Consider the following 22,973-nt stretch of genomic DNA (forward strand, 5'->3'; position numbering starts at 1 on the left):
TTATGCTATCTATCCCCACATCTGTCTCCCTCTCTATCAATCCCTTCCCTCTCTATTTCTGGCTCTCTCTATCCAATAAATAAATTAAAAAAAGGAACAAGACAGAGACACCTGCAGGCCTACTTTACCACTCGTGAAACTTTCCCCCTGTAGGTGGGGCCCAGGGGCTTGAACCCAGGTCTTAGTGCACTGCCATGTGTGTGCTTAGCCAAGTGTGCCACGGCCTGGTCCACAGATGTGTTTTTCCTTTTTCCTTTCTTTTTTAAAATTTCTTTATTGGGGGATTAACGTTTTACAGGGGACAGTGAAAAAAATAGTTTGTACATGCATACCATTCCTCAGTTTGCCACATAACAATACAACCCCCACTAGGCCCTCTGTCATCTTTTTTAGACCAGTACTCTCCCCCCCCACCCCCACCCCAGAGTCTTTTACTTTGGTGCAATACGCCAACTCTAGTTCAGGTTCTACTTGTGTTTTCTCTTCTGCTCTTGTTTTTCAACTTCTGCCTGAGAGTGAGAGCATCCCATATCACAGATGTGTTTTTTTTTTCAACCTCAAGAGTTTACATGCAAGTGGGTCCTACTTATATCCCAGGGATGAATGAACTGTTCAACAGCGGCTTGGAAATGACGAGTAAGAAGAAATCAGGAGGGGGTGTGCCGGTAGAGCACACATATTACCATTTGCAAGGACCCAAGTTCAAGGTCTTGGTCCCCACCTACAGAGGGGAAGCCCCACAATCAGTCCAGCAGCTGTCTCTTTTTCTCTCTCTCCGTTTACCCCTTCCCTTTCAACTTCTCTTGTCTCTAACAAAAAGAAAGGGAAAAAAAAATCTGATGCAATGGATTAAGTGTTGGACCTTCAGGTGTAAGGTCCTGAGGTCAATCACTGGCACAGCATGTGCCAGAGCAATGCCCTGGCTCTCTCCTCTTTCTCCTTTACCCTCTTTTGCCACTCATAAATAAACCATGAAAAATAATAGCAGCCGGGAAGGTGGCACAGTGGATAGGGTTGGACTCCCAAGCATGATGTCTCAAGTTCAATCCTGGACATCTCTCTCATTAACAAATAGATACAGCGTTGAAAGTCCTTGCTCTTAATGCATACATGTTACAGCACTTAAAAGGGTCATACCTATCACTGATTCAGTTCAGAAAAGCATCATAAGGCGTGAAGCGCAAGGACCGGGGTAAGGATCCCAGTTTGAGTCCTCGGCTCCCCACCTGCAGGGGAGTCGCTTCACAGGTGGTGAAGCAGGTCTGCAGGTGTCTATCTCTCCCCCTCTCTGTCTTCCCCGCCTCTCTCCATTTCTCTCTGTCCTATCTAACAACGACAACATCAATAACAACTACTACAACAATAAAAAACAACAAGGGCCATAAAAGGGAAAATAAATGTTAAAAATTATTAAAAAAAAAAAAAAAAGAAAAGCATCATAAATGGGGGGGCAGGATGGGCAGGTAGGAAAAGCAAATGTGGCAAAATTTTTGCAACTAGTGGTTCTAGGCAGAGGATATCTGCTAGCTTATTGTACTTGGAACTTTCCTTAAATCTGATTTTGGGAGTACGGACCGACCTGTCAATGCCCATGTTCAGCGGGGAAGCAATTACAAAAGCCAGACCTTCCATCTGCTGCACCCCATAATGACCCTGAGTCCATACTCCCAGAGGGATAACGAACAGGAAAGCTATCAGGGGAGGGGATGAGATATGGAGTTCTGGGGGTGGGAATTGTGTGGAGTTGTAACCCTCTTATCCTGTGGTTTTTGTCAGTGTTTCCTTTTTATAAATAAAAATTATAAAAAAATCATCTTTTTTATTTATTAATGAGAGGGACAGGAAGAGAGAGAGAAAGAACCAGGCATCATTCTGGCACATGCGCTGCTGGGGGTTGAATTTGGGACCTCATGCTTGAGAGTCCAACAACTGATCTACTGTGCCACCTCCTCAACCACTTAAATCTGATTTTTCCCCCAAAGTAAGAACACACACACAAAAAAAACATATATACTACAAATAAGAAATTAAAAAAAAAGAATGCCAAGAGTATATCCTTTTTTAAATTTATTTACTCCCTTTTGTTGCCCTTATTATTTTATTGTTGTCATCGTTGTTGGATAGGACAGAGAGAAATGGAGAGAGGAAGGGAAGACAGAGAGAGAAAGATAGACACCTGCAGACCTGCTTCACTGCTTGTGAGGCGACTCCCCTGCAGGTGGGGAGCCGGGAGCTTGAACCGGGATCCTTATGCCGGTCCTTGCGCTTCTCGCCACGTGCGCTTAACCCACTGCACTACCGCCTGACTCCCTCCAAGCATATATCTTAATGGAAGGGGGGAAGAAGCATGAGTATGAAGTTTAACACTTATTTTTGATCAGTCTCAGTAAATCAGGATCAGAGAATTCTCTTGGTTTATTAAAGACTACATTCTAACATGCAAACATTAATTCAAAGGGACAGAATGGGGAGAGGCAGTGGTACACCTGTTTAAGCGCACACACTGTAGTGTGCAAGGACCTGGGTTCAAGCTCCCGGTTTCCACCTGCAGGGCTGCACGTGTCTGCGTCTCTCTCCCTCTCTATCACCTCCACCCCTCTCAATTTCTCTGTCCCTATCCAATAGTAAATTAAAATTTAAAAAGGGACACACGCACCCCTACGTTCATAACTGCATTATTCATAGTAGCCGAAGAGTGAAGCGGCTGAACTTCCCAACAACAGGCCGTTGGATAAAGAAGTTACGGAACACATACTCCATGAAATACTCCTCTGCAATCAAAAAAAAGATGACTTGGGACAAATCAGTGGTGCTGGGTGGCAAAAAAGAAAAATCATTTGACAGGTTATGACAGAAGAATTCAAAGAATAATGACTTAATGTTGTTTGAAAGATAACTACCAGATGGTTTCACTCATATGTGGAATCTAGAAAACAGAAACATAGGAACTTAAAAAAAAACATTAAGTCATTAGTCTTTAAATTTTCTGTCATAACCTGTCAAATCAGTCTTGATTTGGTCACCCAGCACCACTGAAAGTACGTCAACAAGGTACTAAAAGTCTTGGACGGGAATCGGGCCAGTAGCGCAGCGGGTTAAGCGCAGGTGGTGCAAAGACCAGCTTAAGGATGCGGTTTCGAGGCCCCACCTCCCAACCTGCAGGGGGGTTGCTTCGCAAGCGGTGAAGCAGGTCTGCAGATGTCTATCTTTCTGTCCCCATCTTCCCCTCCTCTCTCCATCTCTCTGTCCTATCCAACAATGACATCAATAACAATTATAACTACAACAATAAAACAAGGGCAACAAAAGGGAATAAATAAATATTTTTTAAAGTCTTGGACAGGGAGTCGGGTGTTAGCGCAGCAGGTTAAGCGCAGGTGGCACAAAGCACAAGGACTGGCGTAAGGATCCCGGTTTGAGCCCCCGGCTCCCCACCTACGGGGGAAAGCTTCACAAGTGGTGAAGCAGAGCTGCAGGTGTCTCTCTGTCTCTATCCCGCTCTAACATCCCCTTCCCTCTCAATTTCTGGCTGTCTCTATTCAATAAAGATGTAAAAAAAAAAAAAGTCTTGGACATTGCATCAAGCAATAAAAGAGGTTAGAAGTGACAGGAATGATTTGCCTACAATGACCAACAACTAAAAAAAAAACAAAAAAAAAACAGATTAAGAATGAAGATTACAACAATTGCTTTCCTCAACCTTGGCAAATATCAGCTTGGAAAAGAAGATGACCACAAAAACTACTCAACTGTCCAGAAATTACTTTAGCAAAGAATTTTTAAGATCTGTGTTTTCATTTACTCAGGTTTTTTTTTTTTTTTGGGGGGGGGGTATTGAAACAAAATTTAATAGCCAGGGGGAAAGCACAGTGGGTCCGCAAAACGACTTTCATGCCCGAGGCTCCAAGGTCCCAGGTCCAATCCCCAGCACTACCAGAAATTACAGAGCTGAGCAGTGCTCTGATTTAAAAAAAAGAAAAAAAAAAACACCAAATATCAATAACAAGATACCTAAAATATTCTTTTGTTTTTTTACAAAGGATCAGCTGATCCCCTTTCTTCTTTTTTTGTATTCTTTATTATTGGATAGAGACAGAGAGAAATTGAGAGAGGAAGGGAAGATACAGAGGGAGAGAGACAGAGAGACACCTGCAGCCCTGCTTCACTGCTGGTGAAACCTCCCCCCCTGCAGGTCGGGATGGGGGCTCGAACCTGGGGCCTTGTGCACTGTAATGTGAGTGCTTGACAAGGTCCACCACCGCCTGGTCCCCCCTAAAATATTCTCCATACAGGTATAGACTAAAACAACTCACAAAGATTACAAGTGTCCACAAATCAATATATAAATTCAGTGTTATTTAAATCAAAATACGTGGTGTTTTGAGGGTTTGATATCTTTTGCAAAATATTTTTCTTTTACTTTAACAAGAGAGAACTATAAAGAAAAAGATACATACATAGATAGTGACCAGAGCACATGCTCAGGTCTGGCTTCAGAGTCGCAGGCATGAGTCTTTTGCAGAACCTATGCTGTCTCCCCTGCCTGGGATTTTATTTTTTTATTTTTATTTATAAAAAGGAAACTGACAAAAACCATAGGATAAGACGAGTACATCGCCACACAATTCCCACCACCAGAACTCCGTATCCCATTCCCTCCCTTGATAGCTTTCCTATTCTTTTTTAAAAAATATTTATTTCTTCCCTTTTGTTGCCCTGGTTGTTTTATTGTTGTAGTTATCGTTGTCGTCGTTGTTGGATAGGACAGGGAGAAATGGAGAGAGGAGGGGAAGACAAAGGGGGAGAGAAAGATAGACACCTGCAGACCTGCTTCACCGCCTGTGAAGCGACTCCTCTGCAGGTGGGGAGCCGGGGGCTCGAACCGGGATCCTTATGCCGGTCCTTGAGCTTTGTGCCACCTGTGCTTAACCCACTGCATTACTGCCTGACTCCCAACTTTCCTATTCTTTATCCCTCCAGGAGTATGAACCAAGGGACATTATGGAGTGCAGAAGGTAGAAGGTCTGACTTCTGTAATTGCTTCCCTGCTGAACATGGGTGTTGACAGGTTGATCCAGCCTGTTTCTCTCTTTCCCTAGTGGGGCGGGGCTCTGGGGAATCGGAGCTCCAGGACACATTGGTGGGGTCGTCTGCCTAGGGAAGTCTGGTTGGCAGCCCTGCCTGGGATTTGACAGCTTTTCATGTAAAGTTCCACAAATCGTGGGGACTGGGCAGTGGCACACCAGTAAGTGAACACACATCACCATGTGCAAGGACCTGGGTTTGAGTTCCTGCTCCCCACCTGCAGAGGGGGTGTTTCATGAGCGGTGAAGCAGGTCTGCAGGTGTCCATCAAAGAAAGACCATCAAAGAAGGGGGTAGACCATCAAAGGAGGGGGTAGCTGAGGAGAGTGGTGGATTTGCAGTGCCAACACTGAGCCCCAGCAACAACCCTGGTGGCAATAAAGCTAAAAACGAAGTGGCAACTATTAAGGGTGTGTGTGTTGGGGGGGGGTAGCAGACCCAATAGAGTGTGCTCTGAGTTCAAGCCCCAGTACCAAATGGGATCCTGCAGATGGAGCTGGGAGAGCTCTATGAACGGTGGAGCAGGGCTGTGGTGCCTCTCCCTCCTCTTATCGGAAAGGCTGAGCTGGGGAGACCACTGAGCAATGCTGAGCAAGTGTGAGGTCTTGGCTTCCTTTCTAGGTGACGTGTCAAAAAAAAAGACTTTGTTTGTTTTTGTTTTTTCCTCCAGGGTTATTGCTGGGGCCCGGTGGACGAATCCAGTGTTCCTGGAGGCTATTTTTTCCCCTTTTCTTGCCCTTGTTTTTTTTTTTTTTTTTAAATCATTGTGGTGGTTATTATTGTTGTTAGCGATGCCATTGTTGTTGGGTAGGACAGAAAGAAATGGAAAGAGGAGGGGAAGACAGAGAGGGGGAAAGATAAGACACCTGCAGACCTGCTTCACCACCTCTGAGGCAACTCCCCTGCAGGTGGGGAGCCGGGGGGGTTCAAACCAGGATCCTTACGCCGGTCCTTGCACTTCGTGCCACATGCGCTTAACCCACCGTGCTACCTCCCGATCCCCAAAAGAGAGACTTTACAGACAGTCCTGTTAATAAAAGCAGTCAGGTTCTGGCACAAGAATGAGCAAACAGATCACTGCAATCAATTAGATCACTCAAAACCAGATCCATATACACGAAGAAACTTGAAATAAGACAAAGTACTGCAAACCCAGAGAGAGAATGAACTATTCTGGAGGTGGTGCTGGGAAAACTGCTCCTCTATATGGAGGAAAATAAAACCAGAAGTTATAGCCCAGGAGATGGTGCAGTGCTAGAGCTCAGGACTTACAAGCAGGAAGTCCTGAGTTCGATCCCGGGCACTGCATCAGCCAGAGTGTTACTCCAGTCCCTCTCGCCTCCTCCTCAAGCTACCTACCTATCTCCTGAAATAAATGACTGGATGTGGGCTAGAAGTGTGGTTCAGCTGGTAGAGCACATTACTTGCAAGCATGAAGTGTCAGGCTTGGTCCCCAGCACCACGCATGACAGAACAATACTCACTCTGGTGTGTCTGTATTGATTTTCCCATAAACTAAAACGAAACCATAAAAACCCTTGGTCCCCAGAGCAACAAAAGGGAATCAATATTTAAAAAACAAACAAACAAACAAACCCTTGGCCCCCACCTGCAAAGGGAAAGCTTCGTGAATAAGGAAGCAGTGCTGCAGGGTGTGTGTGTTCGTCCCTACTTCTCCTTCCCTCTCAATTTGTCTCTAGCCAATAAATAAAAAAACATCGTTTAAAAAAATTATTAAAGAAAAAAAAAAGGTTGAATGGAGGTAGCAGTGGAAACAGTTCAACTGGTAGAGAGTGGGGCCTGCGTGCTTGAGGTTCTCAGTTTTATCCCTGGAGCCTCAGGGAACAGTACACTCGCTTCTTTCTCCCTCTCATGTGAATTAAAAAAAAAAAAAAAAAAAGGCTGGATGCGGAAGGTAAAGCTAAGGTATGGAAACAATCTTTGTGACCCAGAGAAAAGCCACGAGAAAGAACACTACGAAAGCAAAGCACAGATTAAGACAAAAAGGATGACTTTTAGCACACTAAGATTAAGAGCAAGTACTCATCCTTGGGGGAATCATTAAGTAAAAGGCAGCAGGCAAACTCCACTGTATCCTTGGGACCAATTAAAAGCAAAGCACGAGCATACACACGGTAATACACACAGAGCTGAAAATGCAGTGCCGGGAGATAAGAGTGCTCAGAGAAGAAAACGAGGACTGGAATGCTGTCATCTGTGTAAACTGCAAACAAAGATACTTAGAACAAAGCTACATGTTTCAGAAAGATATGTATCAAACACAACAGAGGGACAGACTGTATCTGTAGGAATTCATCGCTTGCCAAAGTTTCTTTCCCCTTGCGAGTGGGCATTGGGCACTTGCACCCAGGTCCTTGTGCACTGTCATGTGTGTGCTCAACCAGGTCCGCCCCTGCCTGCCTCTTTGAGGTTCTTTAGAGGCCCTAGTTGGTCAGGGAGATAGCTCAACATGTCAAGAGCACATCATTTCTATGTCCAAAGCCCCAGATTCAATCTCCAGCACCACCATAAGCAAAAATGAGCAGGCTTCTGGTGTCTCTCTCTCTTTTATGACATTTTTAAAAGGTTAAGACTAGATAAGGACTACACCTCTCAAGTTTGGGCTTCATTTTCAGAAAACCAAACTATTATTTTCACATTTTAGAAAAGGGTGAGGGTAGAAGAAATCCCTTGTGAGCCAAGTTTAAAAGATTTAGTTATTTATGTAGAAGGAGAGAGAATCAGAGCATCACTCTGGCCCCTGCGATGCTGCCGATCAAACGAGGGACCTCATGTCTGAGATTCCAACATTTTATCCACGGTGCCATCCACTAGGCATTTTAAAAACCACTTCGTCCTTGATTTTTTTTTAAAGTCTACCTATTCTTTTAATAAATGTTTATTTGTTAGTGAGAGGGACACACAGAGAAAGCGATCGCCAGAACAGCACTCTGGCACATGAGATACTGGGCATTGAACTTGGGACCTCATGCTTGAGAGTCCTAGGATTTTATCCACCTCCCAAGCTCTCTACTTAACTCTTAATAGAGGCTTTCTGGGGGCAGGCAGGTAAGTTCTGCCATGCAATCTTAAAATGTCAGGACTACATCATCTGTTTTAGCACCAACTGGGGTGGCTTACCAGGTTGGCAGGGGTATGATCCACCCACGATCTCTAAATCTTACCAAGTCTTCCAACTGGCAAGTGTTCTTACCAGATATTTTAACTGAGAGCATGTCCTGTTCCAAGATGATTATCACACCAGCTCCAGTCCACCCTGTCCTTAAGAGTTTCCCACTATCTAACCTGGCTTTTCCCAAGCAAGATCGAGATAAACCTTCCTACCTTCCTACCTTCTTCCCTCCCTCCCTCCCTGCCACTAAGGCTTTGCTGGGACTCCACTGTCCCTAGTAGACCCTCATTTCCCAGATATGAGGCAAGAGACAGAGCATCAAAAAGAACAAAAGAGAGGGTTGGGGACACAGCATAATGGTTCTGCAAAAGACTGTCATGCCTAAGGCTCTGAGGACCCAGGTTCAATTCCCAGCCCACCATGAGACACAGCTGAATAGTGCTCTGGTCTCTGTCATCCCTCCCCCCCCCAAATAAAATAAGAAAGAGAGAGACCACAACACCACTCATGAAGCTTCCCCTTTGCCTGGTACTCCCACATGATAACTGTGAGCTATAACTCAGGACCAACCATGGTGCCCATCAAGCTCTTTTTGAACCACCTGTAAACTGTATGGTCTCCCTTGTGAGGAAGCCCCCACTAAAGAGAAGGCTGCAATTTCATCAGTCTGCTTCATAAGTGCACTGCTCCCCAGAGTTTTTAGCACAGGCCCTGGCTCACAGCAAGTGCCAAGTCAATGTCCACTGAAAAGACACCACTCATCTGCGGGCACTGTTTCCTTTTCCCACCTTCCTGCATCCAGGAGGATAAGCCTAGGCTGCTGGAAATAGGGAAAGGAGCAGATCACTCACCGTCGTTCATACTCCATGACCTGGTAGGGCCTGCGGGGGCTGCTGGGGCCCCTCCTCAGCCGCTGGCTCCGTTTCACTTCCCAGCCACCCCCGCTGCTGCCACCATGATCTGCCAGTCTGGATGATGCCTCCTGCAGGGACTCTAAGGAGAGTAGAAGGAAGAAAGGGGTCAAGGCAGTAGGGGCAGAGAAGGGCCTCCTCGAGACACCTTCAATTGTTAAAGTTCTATGCCGATGTGCTGGGATGGTCTTTTCCTGTGGAGCAGGGCAGGAAGGCAGCCTCCGAACTGGCCTGATTCTCCCTTTCCCCACCAGTGGGAGGCTAGAACCCACCACCCTAGAAACAGCAGGCAGCTTGCAAAAAGGCAGGACCGCTAGTGCCACTTGACAGCAGTGAACAAGTTGAAGCCTGGAGCTGCATGCCCAAGAGGGGGGTGGTTCTAAGGGCTGGAGGATCTGTCCAAGATCAGGCACACTGGGCATGGAGGCAAGACATCACGCAGAGTTCAGGGTACCCACCTGACTCCCTCCAAGCCCCCCACCCCCAAGATATTCCATCCTGGACCCAATCAGATGCTGGCTGTCCCCTACAAGACAGCAGGAGACCAAGAACAGAGTAGGGGGGCTAACCTGCCAAGCAGAAAGCCCTTACCTCCCTGGGCTCTTCGCCAACACAGCCTTTGCCCTCACAGTAACTGCCTCAGCCCAGGGCTGTGTTTCTTATGTGCAGACAGGTCCCAAGAGGTCGGCCTCCCTCTCCCTCCCTCCCCCAAGGGCTCTGGGCTCATGATTTTTTATTTTTTAATTCTCTTTTCCCAAAGCAAAGGTGATTGTTCCAAACCACCAGGTTATACTGCTGGGGTTGAAGGGCCAGTGGCTTCAGCCGACCCCTTACTGAATGAACTAACAGTGTCCCAAGAGCCACTGGGGTCAGCAGAAGTATCCTAACCTCTTTAGACCCCACCCTATGAAGAGGAATCGAGCAAAGCCAAGGTCGTCACAGCACCTGACCGACACCAGGCTGCAGGGACATCTTTCTTCCATGTATGTGTGTACACACACAGACACACACACACCCCGCTCATTTTTCTCTTCCTCCTTAAGCCACCTGTTCCCAGATGATTTAAGAATAAGGATCAAAACCAGTGGTCCCAGTGGACGAGTGCCAGATACCAAACCCCCAGGAGACCCTGCCATTCACCAACCACTAGAGATCAAAGTCACAGACACGAGTCGAATGAACTGCGGGCCAAAACCGGTCTTGAACCTCCACTAAATCCAAGCCGGAACCACACACCGAGCCCCTTAAACAACGGATGAGTCACCCGCAGGAGCCCCCCAGAAAAAGGAGGAGCGTTGAGTCAAAGACACATTCCTTTTGCATTCCCACAGTGCCCGGTGAGTAGGGTAGGGCAAAGGAGCAGGAAGATTTCCCTATGGATAAGGAACCGAGTTAGAGGCACACAGGATAACGCCAGTCTTACAGACGTCTTCCCCCGACCCCCCCCCCCCACCTCCTTCTTCTGCAATCGAGAATTAGGGCCAGAGCCATACATCTCCCCCCCGCCCCCCTAGTAGGGAGAGAAGTACCGAAGTCGCACAGGACAGACATCTCCCCCTCTCCCCTAGGCATAAAAGCCAAAGTCGGAAACACGCGCTCCACCTCTAAAAGTTCGCTGGCGGGGACACGGCGGCCCACTCCCACCCTTCCTTTCCCCTCCCCAAGCCACGAGCACCCACTCAGCGTCCCAAACGCGCACGCGCCTCTACTCTCAAAAGGAGGTAAAAAAAATAATTAATTAATTAAAATAAAGAGGATGAGGGTGGGGGGAGAGAAAGCACCCCCATCCCGGGTGCAGACCATGCACGCAACCCTCGGTTCCACCGGAGCAGCCAAGGTCGGCAGCGCGCACTCTGCCCGCGTGGCTCCTCTACAGAATCCTCACCGCCCCCCCGCCCCCCCCCGAGTTCTCACCTCCGCCCCACGCCCAGTGTCGACGCTCACCTTCTCGGACCCGGCTGTCAAGGGAAGGCTCCCGGACATCACCTCGGCCCGCTGCCACCTCTCCCCACTCGCCCACCTCAACTGGAGCCGTCCCGCGTTAACAACCAAGTTGGAGGCGGCCAGAGGCCAAAAAGGGCGGAATAGGGAGGGGAGAAGCGCCTGGCGCGCTACCCTCCCCGGGAAAGTCACTGCCGCCTACTCCCAGCCAGCCGCGATCCCCAGCACAAAATGGCGGCGGCAAGAAGGGAACCGGCTCTCCGACCACCAGCCACCTACTAAGGGAGCGCGCTCTGGCCGGCTGCGTCTATTGGTCCCCGGCCGCCATCGGCCTGCCTTGGCCGACGCTGATTGGCAAGTGCCTGCCGCCTCTCCAACGCTTGGGCTTACGCCCCCAAGTCGAGAAAAGATGTAGCTATTGGCTAATACAGTGAGGCTTGGCTGCCTCCGGTGGGGCGGGCCCATTGGAGACCCCTCCTCTTTTCCCCAAGGGCTGGGAACTTGAGCCTCCCAGATGTCAGCGCTGCCTTCTCATCACGGAACTGAGCAGACCCAGCCCTAAGAAAGTTCTTAGCCTGCTGAGGAGAGGCAGAAATAGGTGGTTCCCATGAGGCCATGTCAGAAGGAGGGGGAGAAGGCGAGTCAGCGGTAGGCCGGGCTAGAAAACAGAACCCGGACTCGCGACCTATTTAGTGCTGTTGAAGGGGGGAAGGCGGAGCGACAATTATCGCGCCGGGCCGACTGCGGCTGCGCAGAACCACACTTCCGGCCCCGCCCCCAAGCCCCTGCGGAAAGTTTGTCATGGCGGCCGGGCTGTTAGGTTTGTGCTCTCGCCGCCTTTTGGGTGGACTGGCGACTCGAGGGCGCCTGGTGGCCCCTGTCCGCTGGGAATCCAGCTCTTCCAGGGCTGTGATCGCCCCGGCGGCCCTGGCGAGAAAGCGGGTGCCTCCAGCGACTGTGCATTGGCAGGAGGACCCGGATCCCGAGGACGAAAACCTCTATGAGAAGGTGAGAGGGAGGGGAGACGGGGTCGGAAGGGTCAGTCCGGGGCCGGCGGAGCAGGCACCATAGAGGACGGTCTCAGGAGCCTGAGGATTGCACAGCGGGCGGAATCCTCCAAGACTTGGGAATTTAGCCTAGTTTGTTTCTTTCCTTTAGCACCTGATCATTTGGGTTCAAGGCTAGAGTTGGGATTCCCTAATTTTTCAGACAAACGTCAAGCTCGAAGTAGTACTCAGAATTTGTTAGAAGCAAGAAGGCCCAGCCCCAGATAGTTTTAAACAGTGTTGTAAGCCCTCTTTACGCGCATTAGCTCAGTCTAATTCTCATCCCTGTTTCAAAGTAGATACTTTCACTGTGGTCATTTTGCAGATGAGACTAAGGCATGTGGCTCACACAAGTTCACTCACATAGCTGAATGTGTAGCAGAGACAGTATTTGGACTTAGTTCTCCCAGATCTGCTGTGTTGTATCGATAGCAGGGCTGTAAAATCAGAATGCCCAAGTTAAAATAGAAGTACTGACAGTCACTTGCCTTGGTGACCTTGGACAAGAAGCTTAACCCATTACTATCTCTATAAAATGCGGAAGGTATTAGAATGCCATATAAAAAATGAAATGCTGCATCTGCTTCATGTTATCTGACTAGTCAAAATGCTCAGGACTGCAGCTTTCACTCCTTGTTACAAAGTGTTAGCTATTCCACCACTATCTCGCTGGGATATTGTGAAAAGACCTAGCATATAATCGTTACTGGTGGAGAGGCTTAATATATATATAATGCTCGCTTATGTTTTCATTCCTTCCATAAATACGTTGAGGGCTTGCTGTATGTGAGATACACTTGAGGACACCCGGTATCCTGCAGTGTGGAAATCAGATAAATCCTCAGTGCTCACGGAGCTTACATGATAGGGGAGGACAGAAAATAAGCAAGTGTGATGTTAGAACACAGTTATATAGAGTATGAGGTCAATGATAATGTAATACAGACCACTTGAGGGAGTAAGCTAGTAATACTACAAAAAAAGCAGTGGTGGATGGAAAGTGACTTGGAGGGTATTCTATTAGGTTAAGCCATAGGCCATTGCTAATATTCCATTTTTTATTTTTATTTTATTTCTTTTTACCAGGGCTCTAGCATATGGTGGTGGTGCTGGGGATTGAACCTGGGACCTGGGAGCCTCAGGCATAAAAGTTGTTTGTATAACCCTTAGGCTATCTCCCCAGCCCTATTCAACTATTATTATTTCTATTATTATTACCAGAGCGTTGCTTACCTCTGGTTTATGGTGAGATGCTGAGGATTGAACCTGGGACCCTTGACGTCTCAAGCATGGAAATGGAAGTTTTTTGTCTTTTTTTTTTTTTTTTTTGCATAACCATTATGTTATGCCTCCAGCCAGAATTTTATTTACTTATTTATTTTTAATATTTGTTCCCTTTTGTTGCCCTTATTGTTTTGTTGTTGTAATTATTATTGTTATTGATGTTGTTGTTGGATAGGACAGAGAGAAATGGAGAGAGGAGGGGAAGACAGAGAGGGGGAGAGAAAGATAGACACCTGCAGACCTGCTTCACCGCTTGTGAAACGACCCCCTGCAGGTGGGGAGCTGGGGGCTTGAACCAGGATCCTTAGGCCATTCCTTGCGCTTTGTGCCACCTGTGCTTAACCTGCTGCGCTACTGCCCGACTCCTTTAAAAAAATCTTTTAAAAATATTCCTTTATTAATGAAAGGGGGAGGGGAGAAAACCAAGGACTCGCTCTGGCACTTGAGATGTCAGGGACTGAACTCAAGACCTCATGCTTGAGAGTCCAATACCTTATCCCCCAGTGCACCACCTCCCTGTCAACAATAGTTAACCTTTTTTATCTATAAAATGGTTATCTCCTGTAGACTGACTTAACTGGTTAACCGGGCTGGGGGGGGGGTACCTCCTGAAGGAAGCGATCATGAAGCTAACACTTGGAATAACAAGACTAGATCTAGGGGAAGGGCTTTCCAGGGAGAGAGAAAAGCAAGAACGAAAGCCTTGTGGTAGGAAGGCGCTAGACAAGTCTTAAGAGCAGAAAGAGAAGAAGGAGGGGAAGGAAGGTCTTCAGTGGAATTGGAGATCAGGTTGTTGGCCAACCCAAGGCTTCATGGAGCAGCAGCAGGGCCTTCCCGACGTCTTTTTCTCCTTGCCGCACCACAGAACCCAGACACCCATGGCTTCGACAAGGACCCTGTCATAGACCTCTGGAACATGCGGGTTGTCTTCTTCTTCGGCTTCTCTATCGTCTTGGTCCTTGGCACCGCCTTTGTGGCTTACCTGCCCGACACCAGGTGCATTGGGGTGTCCAAGAGAGTAGGATGGGTTGGGGGCTGAGGCAGGGGTGGAGGTATGGGGGCACTAAAAAGGGGGGTGGTGGTGTCCACTGAGCCTCCTTCACATGTACCCCATGATGTTCCCTCCAGTGCGCAGGACTGGGCTCGCCAGGAAGCTGAGAGGCTTGTGAAATACCGGGAAGCCCACGGTCTCCCCCTCATGGAATCCAACTACTTTGACCCCAGCAAGATCCAGCTTCCAGCTGACAAGGACTGACCGACTACCAGAAGGAACTCGAGACGCCCCTACCCTCCCTTCTGCCTTCTCAGAGTGTTTAATTAAAGGGACTGAAGTTCTGACTGGCTATTGTTGATTTTGTTGTGAGGGGGAATTCGTAGTTTTTCTGGGTATCTCGTCATCTGCTAGGTAGCAAGCACCCTAAAGCTTAGTGAATGCAAATGATGATTCATTATTAGCTTTCACAGTTGCATGGTTCTTCATGGGGCGCTGAATGGTTGCAGCCAGATGCTGGCTGGGGCTGAAGTCACCCGAAGACTGGATGGGGCTTCATACCCAAAGTTGCATGTCCCTTCACATGTCTTAGCTCTTCAGTTTTCTTCCACATGGCCTCTCTGCAGCAGATGAGTCTGGCTTCTTAACATGGTGGCTTAAGGCTCCAGCTGGAGGTACAACATATAAAGAAATTGCTAGCTGTCATCTTTAGGGAAGAGTGCTGGGACCTCCTAGGTTGGAAGAAGGGCCAGGATGACCCAGGAATGGAGTATAGTGAATCAGTGCAAGTTTTCACTGCTGACCATAGGTGTTTGTCTTCCTCCCTTGTCTCATTCATTCCTTCCTTTTTTTATTTTAAAGATTTTATTTATTTATTAACATAGGAGGAGAGAGAAAGAACCAGGCAGCACCCTGGTACATGTGCTGCCGGGGATTGAAATCAGGACCTTATGCTTGAGAGTCTCATGCTTTATCCACTGTGCCACCTCCCAGGCCACTTTTTTTTTTGGATAGGACAGAGAGAAATTGAGATGGGAGGGGAAGATAGACAGACACCTACAGACCTGTTTCACCACTTGTGAAGCCACCCACCTGCAGGTGGGGAACCGGGGTCTCAAACCAGGGTCCTTGCACTTCAGTACTAGCGCTTAACCTGCTGCGCCACCGCTCAGCCCTTTCTGGGAAAACAGCTTCACCAGTGTGACCTGGAACCTCATGTCTCTAGAGCTCTACCCCACTAGGGAAAGATAGAAACAGGCTGGGGATATGGATTGACCTGCTAATGCATATGTCCTATGGAGAAGCAATTACAGAAGCCAGAACTCCCATCTTTTGCACCCCAGAAATATATATATATATATATATATATATATATATATATATATATATATTTTTTTTTTTTTTTTTGCCTCCAGAGTTATTGCTGGGGCTTGGTGCCTGCACTACAAATCCACTGCTCTTGGAGGCTATTTTTTTCCCTTTTGTTGCCCTTGTTGTTTTGTCATTGTTGTGGTTATTATTGTTGTTATTGATGTCGTTGGTGGATAGGACAGAAAGAAATGGAGAGAGGAGGGAAAAAAAGACACCTGCTGCTTCACCACTTGTGAAGCGACTCCCCTGTAGGTGGGGAGCCGTGGGCTAGAACTGGAATCCTTACGCTGGTCCTTGTGCTTTATGCCTCCTGCCCTTAATCTGCTGTGCTACCGCCCAACTCCCCCAGAAATAATTTTGGTCTTTACTCCCAGTGGGAAAGAAGTGACAGGGGGAAGATGACCATAGGGCTCTGAATTCCAACTCTTAACAGGACCTGTAGAGAGAAGAAGAAATAGGGACATTTGTATGTAGTAATAGGTGTATGTGTCACTTGGAAAGGAAGAGAAGATTGAATCTTAAAAAAATGGGTAATTATATACAAATATAGACAGATAGTTCCATAAATAATAGTTAAACCATATTTGCAACCTTAGGAAAACTGCTGTAGCTTACGGTGGAGGGATTGGGGATTCAGAACTCTGGTGGGGGGAACTCTGGGTTGAACTATACCCTTGTTGTCTTGTAATTTTGTAAATCAATGTTAACTCACTCAAAAAAAAAAAAAAACGCCGCATCTAATAGAGAACAAACTTTAAAAAATGCTGGATGCCAAGGAAAGCACTCTCCAGCCTGCAGTTACTGGGACTACAGAAGTAAAAGAGGAAGGGCCAGGTGGTGGTGCACCTGGTTGAGTGCACACATTCCTATGCACGAGGTCCTGGGTTCAAACCCAGGGCTGGGAAGCTTCAAGAGCAGTGAAGCTCTGTTGCAAATGTCTCTCCTCTACTTCCCTCCACCCCATTTCAATTTCTCTCTTGACCCCATTTCAATTTCTCTGTCCTATCAAAGAAAAGAAGCGCCACTGGGAGTGTGCCAAGTTTAATCCCTAGCACCACCATAATAAGCCAGAGCTTTCTCTTTTTCTAAGTTTATTTTCCCTTTTGTTGCCCTTGTTTTTTATTGTTGTTGTAGTTACTGTTATTACTGATGTCATCATCGTTAGACAGGACAGAGAGGAATAGAGAGAGGAAGGGAAGATAAAGGGGGAGAGAAAGATAGACACCTGCATTCCTGCTTCACCGCCTGTGAAGCGACTCCCTTGCAGGTGGGGAGATGGGGGCTCGAACTGGGATCCTTACACTGGTCCTTGCGCTTTTCGCCACATGCGCTTAACCCACTGAGCTACCACCCGACTCCCTGATCTTTCTTTTTGTATCTCTCTCATTAAAATAAATGAATGAAACCTTTTAAAGAATAAAATGTGGACTGAGGAGATAGCATAATGCTTATGTAAAACAACAACAAAAAACCCACCTCATGCCTGAGGCTCCTAGGTTCAATCCTCAGCACCACCATAAGCTAGAACTCAGTAGTGCTCTGGTATCTACCTCTCTTATCTCTATCAATAAAATAAATAATTTTAAAAGGAGCTAATTAAGAGTTTGTCAGGTTAACTTAAATTTATAAAAGCAAAAGCTTAAAAAACATAAAATGTGTGTAAGGGAAAGAGTATGGTAGGGGGGATAGCTTACACTTTACCATGCACAAAAGACCTGGGTTCAAGCCCACCGGCTACCACATGGGAGCATCATGCACAGGGAAAGCTACATGAATAATGGAGTGACTCTGTTTCTCTTTCCCTCTCTATGGAAAAAAGAAAACAGTCTGTTGGGAGCGGCAGAATAATCACATAGATGCAAAGTTCCAGTTAACCTTGGTAATGGAAAGAAAGAAAGAAAAAAAAAAACCTAGGAGTTGGGCGGTAGCCCAGCGGGTTAAGCGCAGGTGGCGCAAAGCGCAAGAGCCAGCATAAGGATCCCGGTTCGAGCCCCCGGCTCCCCACCTGCAGGGGAGTCGCTTCACAGGCATTGAAGCAGGTCTGCAGGTGTCTGTCTTTCTCTCCCCCCTCTGTCTTCCCCTCCTCTCTCCATTTCTCTCTTGTCCTATGCAACGATGACGACATCAATGACAACAATAATAACTACAACAATAAAAACAAGGGCAACAAAAAGGGAGTAAGTAAATATTAAAAAAAAACCTGCCTAGTTACTTTATTTTTATTTTATATTTGCACCAAACACTGCTCATCTCTGACTTATGCTAGTGCCGTTGAACCTGGGACCTTTGGAATCTCAGGGATGAATGTCTGTGGTGCTACAGGTGGTGCTATCTCCCCTGGCTTTGTTTACATTTTTTAACCTTTTTTGGGGGCATGGCGTGTAGTTACAGTTGACAGTAAACACAGTCGTTGATACATGTGTAACATTTCTCAGTTTTCTGCTTAGCACTGTAACCCCTCTCCCTCGCCCACCTAGGTCCTACTCCACCATCATGCTGTGGGACTCGAACACTCTACCTTGCCCCAGAGTCCTTTACTTTGGTGCAATACACCAAACCCACTCCAAGTTTTGCTTTGTGTTTCCCTTCTGTTCATAATTCTCAACTTCTGTCTATGAGTGAGATCATCCCATATTCATTCACTTTCTGGCTTATTTCACTTAACATTATGGGTCGTTTTCTATTTGAGGCTATTAAGAAGCCACTCTGGGAGTCGCGATAGCGCAGTGGGTTAAGCACACGTGGAGCAAAGCTCAAGGACTGGCGGAAGGATCCGGGTTCCAGCTCCCGACTCCCCACCTGCAGGGGAGTCGCTTCACAGGCGGTGAAGCAGGTCTGCAAGTGTTTGTCTTTCTCTCCCCCTCTCTGTCTTCCTCTCCTTCATTTCTCTCTGTCCTATCCAACAACGATGACATCAATTACAACAACAATAATAAAAAGGGGGCAACAAAAGGGAAAATAAATAAATAAATGCCACTCTTTGAAATAGGAAAGACCTAGAATTGCCAAAACAATCTTGAGAAGAAAGAACAGAACTGGAAGCATCACACTTCCAGATCTCATACTGTATTATAGGCCATTGTCATAAAAACATCTTGGTACTGTAGCATAAATAAACACACTGACGAGTACATTAGAAGTGAGATTCCAGAAATAAGCCCCCACACCTATGGACATCTAATCTTTGACAAAGGTGCCCAGACTATTAAATGGGAAAAGGAGAGTTTTTTCAACAAATGGTGTTGGGGAAATTGGGTTGAAACATGCAGAAGAACGAAACTGAACCACTATATTTCACCACACACAAAAGTAAATTCCAAATGGATCAAGGACTTGGACGTTAGACCAGAAACTATCAAATACTTAGAGGAAAATATTGGCAGTGTTCTTTTCCATCTAAATTTTAATATATATCCTCCAGGGTTATTGCTGGGGCTTAGTGCCTGCACCACAAATCCACTGCTCCTAGAGGCAATATTTTTCCCCTTTTGTTGCCCTTGTTGTGGTTATTATTATTGTTGTTAGTTGCTGTCATTGTCGTTGGATAGGACAGAGAGAAATGGAGAGAGGAGGGGAAGATAGAGAGGGGGAGAGAAAGATAGACATCTGCAGACCTGCTTCACCGCCTGTGAAGTGACTCCCCTGCAGGTGGGGAGCCGGGGTTCGAACCGGGATCCTTATGCCGGTCCTTGTGCTTTGCTGCCACCTGCGCTTAACCCACTGCGCTACCACCCAACTCCTTTCTTTCTTTTTCTTTCCTTTGTTTTTCTTTCTTTCTTTCTTTCTTTCTGTCTTTCTTTTCTTTTTTAAAAATATTTATTTTATTTATTTATTCCCTTTTGTTGCCCTTGTTGTTTTATTGTTGTAGTTATTATAGTTGTTGTCATTGTTGGATAGGACAGAGAGAAATGGAGAGAGGAGGGGAAGACAGAGAGGAGGAGAGAAAGATAGACACTTGCAGACCTGCTTCACCGCCTGTGAAGCGACTCCCCTGCAGGTGGGGAGCCGGGGTTCGAACCGGGATCCTTATGCCGGTCCTTGTGCTTTGCTGCCACCTGCGCTTAACCCGCTGCGCTACAGCCCGACTCCCTCTTTCTTTCTTTCTTTCTTTCTTTCTTTCTTTCTTTCTTTCTTTCTTTCTTTCTTTCTTTCTTCTCTTCCTTTTTAAAAAAATTCCTTCTTTTTTAAAATTTATTTATTCCCTTTTGTTGCCCTTGTTTTATTGTTGTTATTATTATTGATTTTGTTGCTGTTGGATAGGACAGAGAGAAATGGAGAGAGGAGGGGGGATGACAGAGAGGGGGAGAAAGACACCTGCAGACCTGCTTCACCACTTGTAAAGCAACTCCCCTGCAGGTGGAGAGCTGGGGGCTTGAACCGGGATCCTTATGTCGGTCCTTGCGCTTTGCGCCACATGCGCTTAACCCGCTGGGCTACCACCCGACTCCCTCTTTCTTTCCTTCCTTCCTTCCTTCCTTCCTTCCTTCCTTCCTTCCTTCCTTCCTTCCTTCCTTTCTTTCTTTCTTTCTTTCTTTCTTTCTTTCTTTCTTTCTTTCTTTCTTTCTTTCTTTCTTTTTGTCTCCAGGGTTATTTCTGGGACTTGGTGCCTGCACTAAGAATCTACTGCTCCTAGAGGCCATTTTTTCCCTTTTGTGCCTTTTGTTTATTGTTTTTGCTGTTATTGTTATTGCTATCATTGTTGCTGGATAGGACAGAGAGAAATCAAGAGAAGAGGGGCTAACAAAAGGACTTTTCAAAGTTAACCCAATTACCAAATAATGTGATGATAACATTAACTATCCATTGTCTTTTTGAACCCTAAGACAGCAGGAACCTCACATCTCCACTATAGAGCCTCTACTTCCCCCAGTCCTTGAACTTTTGGATAGGGCCCACTTTGCCGTATGCCTCTCCCAATCCATATCAAATAATATTGCATCTGCCGATCGCAACCTAATCAACACAACGATTGCCACCTCAACATGCTTCACCTCAGACTGCGTCCAGAGACTTCACGTGTGGAATGACAACCCTTCAGCTTCATTACTCGGATGAGACCTTTCCTTTCATAGTATTCTCTAATTACATCCCAGGTGGTTCACTTTCTAACAACCTAGATATACACCAGTTTCTGTGAGAGAGAGCATAGGTTCACACGTATCCATAAACTAGTGCAAAATATATACCTGAAAGCAGAAGTACACTAGAGTTTGCAGTGAGTACCTCCCTAACACTTCCTCTCCACTAGTCCAAGCTTTGGGTCCATGATCGCTCAACAATTTGTTTGGCTCCGTATGTTAACTCTCTTTTCAGTCACCAGGTTCCAGATGCCATCAGGATGCCGGCCAGGCTTCCCTGGACTGAAGACCCCACCAATGTGTCCTGGAGCTCCGCTTCCCCAGAGACCCACCCTACTAGGGAAAGAGAGAGGCAGGCTGGGAGTATGGACCGACGAGTCACGTCCATGTTCAGCGGGGAAGCAATTACAGAAGCCAGACCTTCTACCTTCTGCAACCCACAACGACCCTGGGTCCATGCATCCGGAGGGCTAGAGAAGGGGAAAGCTATCAGGGGAGGGGGTGGGATATGGAGATTGGGTGGTGGGAATTGTGTGGAGTTGTACCCCTCCTACCCTAGAGATTTGTTAATTTATCCTTTCTTAAATAAAAAATAAATTAAAAAAAAAAGAGAAGAGGGGAAGACAGAGGGGAGAGAAAGACACCTGCAGACCTGCTTCACCGCCTGTGAAGCGACCAGGTGAGATAGCACAACTATTATGCTATCTCCAACCACCCTATATCTAGGATATATTCATGAGAGAGAAGAAAGAGGGGGAGGAGGAGGGGAGGATGGAAGAGAGGAGGAGAAGGAGCATGAGGAGGAGGAGGAGGAGGAGGAGGCGGAGGAAGAGGAGGAGGAAGAACCAGAGCATCACTCTTGTGCATGCAACACCACAGATCTCAGGACCTCACGCTTGAGAATCTAACGTCCCAGGACGCAGCTTTTCTTCTTTTCCTTTCCCTTCCCCTCTTTTCCCTTCTGTTCCTCTTCTTTCTCTCTCAATTTCTCTCTTTCTCTCTCTTTCTAGCTTTCGCGAGAGTTCTGGCTTGCTGGAGAATGAAAATGGGACCTTGGAGCCTCAAGCATGAAAGTCTTTTTTAGAACCACCGTATTATCTCCTCCATCTTTTTCCTTTTAGTCATTCTGGTGATTGAGTGACCTTTTAAAAATGTTTGAGGGAATTAGTAGTTTAAAGTCTACATTAAATACAGTTATTGGTACATGTATAAAATGTCTCCGTTTTCCATAAGTCGAACCTGAAATGGAATTGGAGTATTACACCAAAGTAAAAGACTCTGGGGTGGGGTGGGTGGGTGGGTGGGGAGAATACAGGTCCATGAAAGATGATGAATAACCTAGTGGGGGTTGTATTGTTAAATGGGAATCTGGGGAATGTTATGCATGTACAAACTATTGTATTTACTGTTGAATGTAAAACATTAATTCCCCAATAAAGAAATAAATTATTTTTTTAAAAAAAAGTCTCCGTTTTCTACAAAATACTCTACCTTCCTCTGCCTAGATACTCCCCCATCATCATGAACTAGGACCTGATACCACCACCCCCAGGGTCCTTTACTGTGGTGCAATAGACCAAACCCAGTCCAAGTTGTTTGTGTTTCTCCTTTCTGTTCTTATTTCTAAACTTCTATGAATGAGATCATCCCATATTTATCCTTCTTTTTCTGACTTATCTCACTTAACATGATTCCTTCAAGCTCCATCCAAGATGAGGTGAAGAAGGTGAAATCACCATTTGTTTTCATAGCTAAGACATATTCCATTTTGTATATAGGCCACAAATTTCTTAGCCACTCATCTGTTGTTGGGCACCTGGGTTGCTTCCAGATATTGGCAATCACAAATTATGCTGCTGGACCCAAGTGGTGGTTCACCTGGTTAAGTGCATACACTACAAATTGTGCTGCTGTGAACATAGGCATATACAGATCTTTTTGGATGGGTGTGTTTGGTTCTTTAGGATAGAGGAATTGCAAGCTCATAGGGTAGGCCCATTTCTAGCCTTCTGGGAGTTTTCCAGACTGCTCTCCACAGGGGTTGGACCCATTTACATTCCCACCAGCAGTGCAGGAGGGTTCCTTTGCCCCCACAAACTCTCCAGCATTTGTTGTTGCTCCTCTTTCTGATGTA

At 46.6% G+C, this 22,973-nt stretch overlaps 2 protein-coding genes across 7 annotated transcripts in view; one reads left to right on the plus strand and one right to left on the minus strand.

Annotated features, from left to right (window-relative positions):
- RBM10 (RNA binding motif protein 10) overlaps positions 1-11,361 on the minus strand; it is a 35,111-nt gene extending 23,750 nt beyond the window's left edge. For 2 of the 6 annotated variants that reach the window (XM_007529638.2, XM_007529636.2), the window contains exons 1-2: positions 11,073-11,360; positions 9,069-9,210 (exon numbers count right to left, since the gene is read on the minus strand). In XM_007529638.2, the coding sequence (XP_007529700.1) occupies positions 9,069-9,085 (17 nt within the window). In that variant the 5' untranslated portion in view covers positions 9,086-9,210; positions 11,073-11,360. Of the gene's footprint in view, positions 1-9,068; positions 9,211-11,042 lie in introns of all 6 variants that reach the window. The other 4 variants (XM_007529640.2, XM_007529639.2, XM_060182466.1 and 1 more) reach the window with 3 other exon arrangements.
- A 210-nt stretch (positions 11,362-11,571) lies between these two features.
- NDUFB11 (NADH:ubiquinone oxidoreductase subunit B11) lies at positions 11,572-14,734 on the plus strand. Its single transcript, XM_007529634.3, has 3 exons — positions 11,572-12,077; positions 14,265-14,395; positions 14,528-14,734. The coding sequence occupies exons 1-3, from the start codon at positions 11,871-11,873 to the stop codon at positions 14,652-14,654; spliced, it is 465 nt and encodes a 154-aa protein (XP_007529696.1). The 5' UTR covers positions 11,572-11,870; the 3' UTR covers positions 14,655-14,734.
- Positions 14,735-22,973: the final 8,239 nt, after the last annotated feature.

This window comes from Erinaceus europaeus, chromosome X (assembly GCF_950295315.1).
Source record: "Erinaceus europaeus chromosome X, mEriEur2.1, whole genome shotgun sequence".
NCBI classification, from domain to species: Eukaryota; Metazoa; Chordata; class Mammalia; order Eulipotyphla; family Erinaceidae; genus Erinaceus; species Erinaceus europaeus.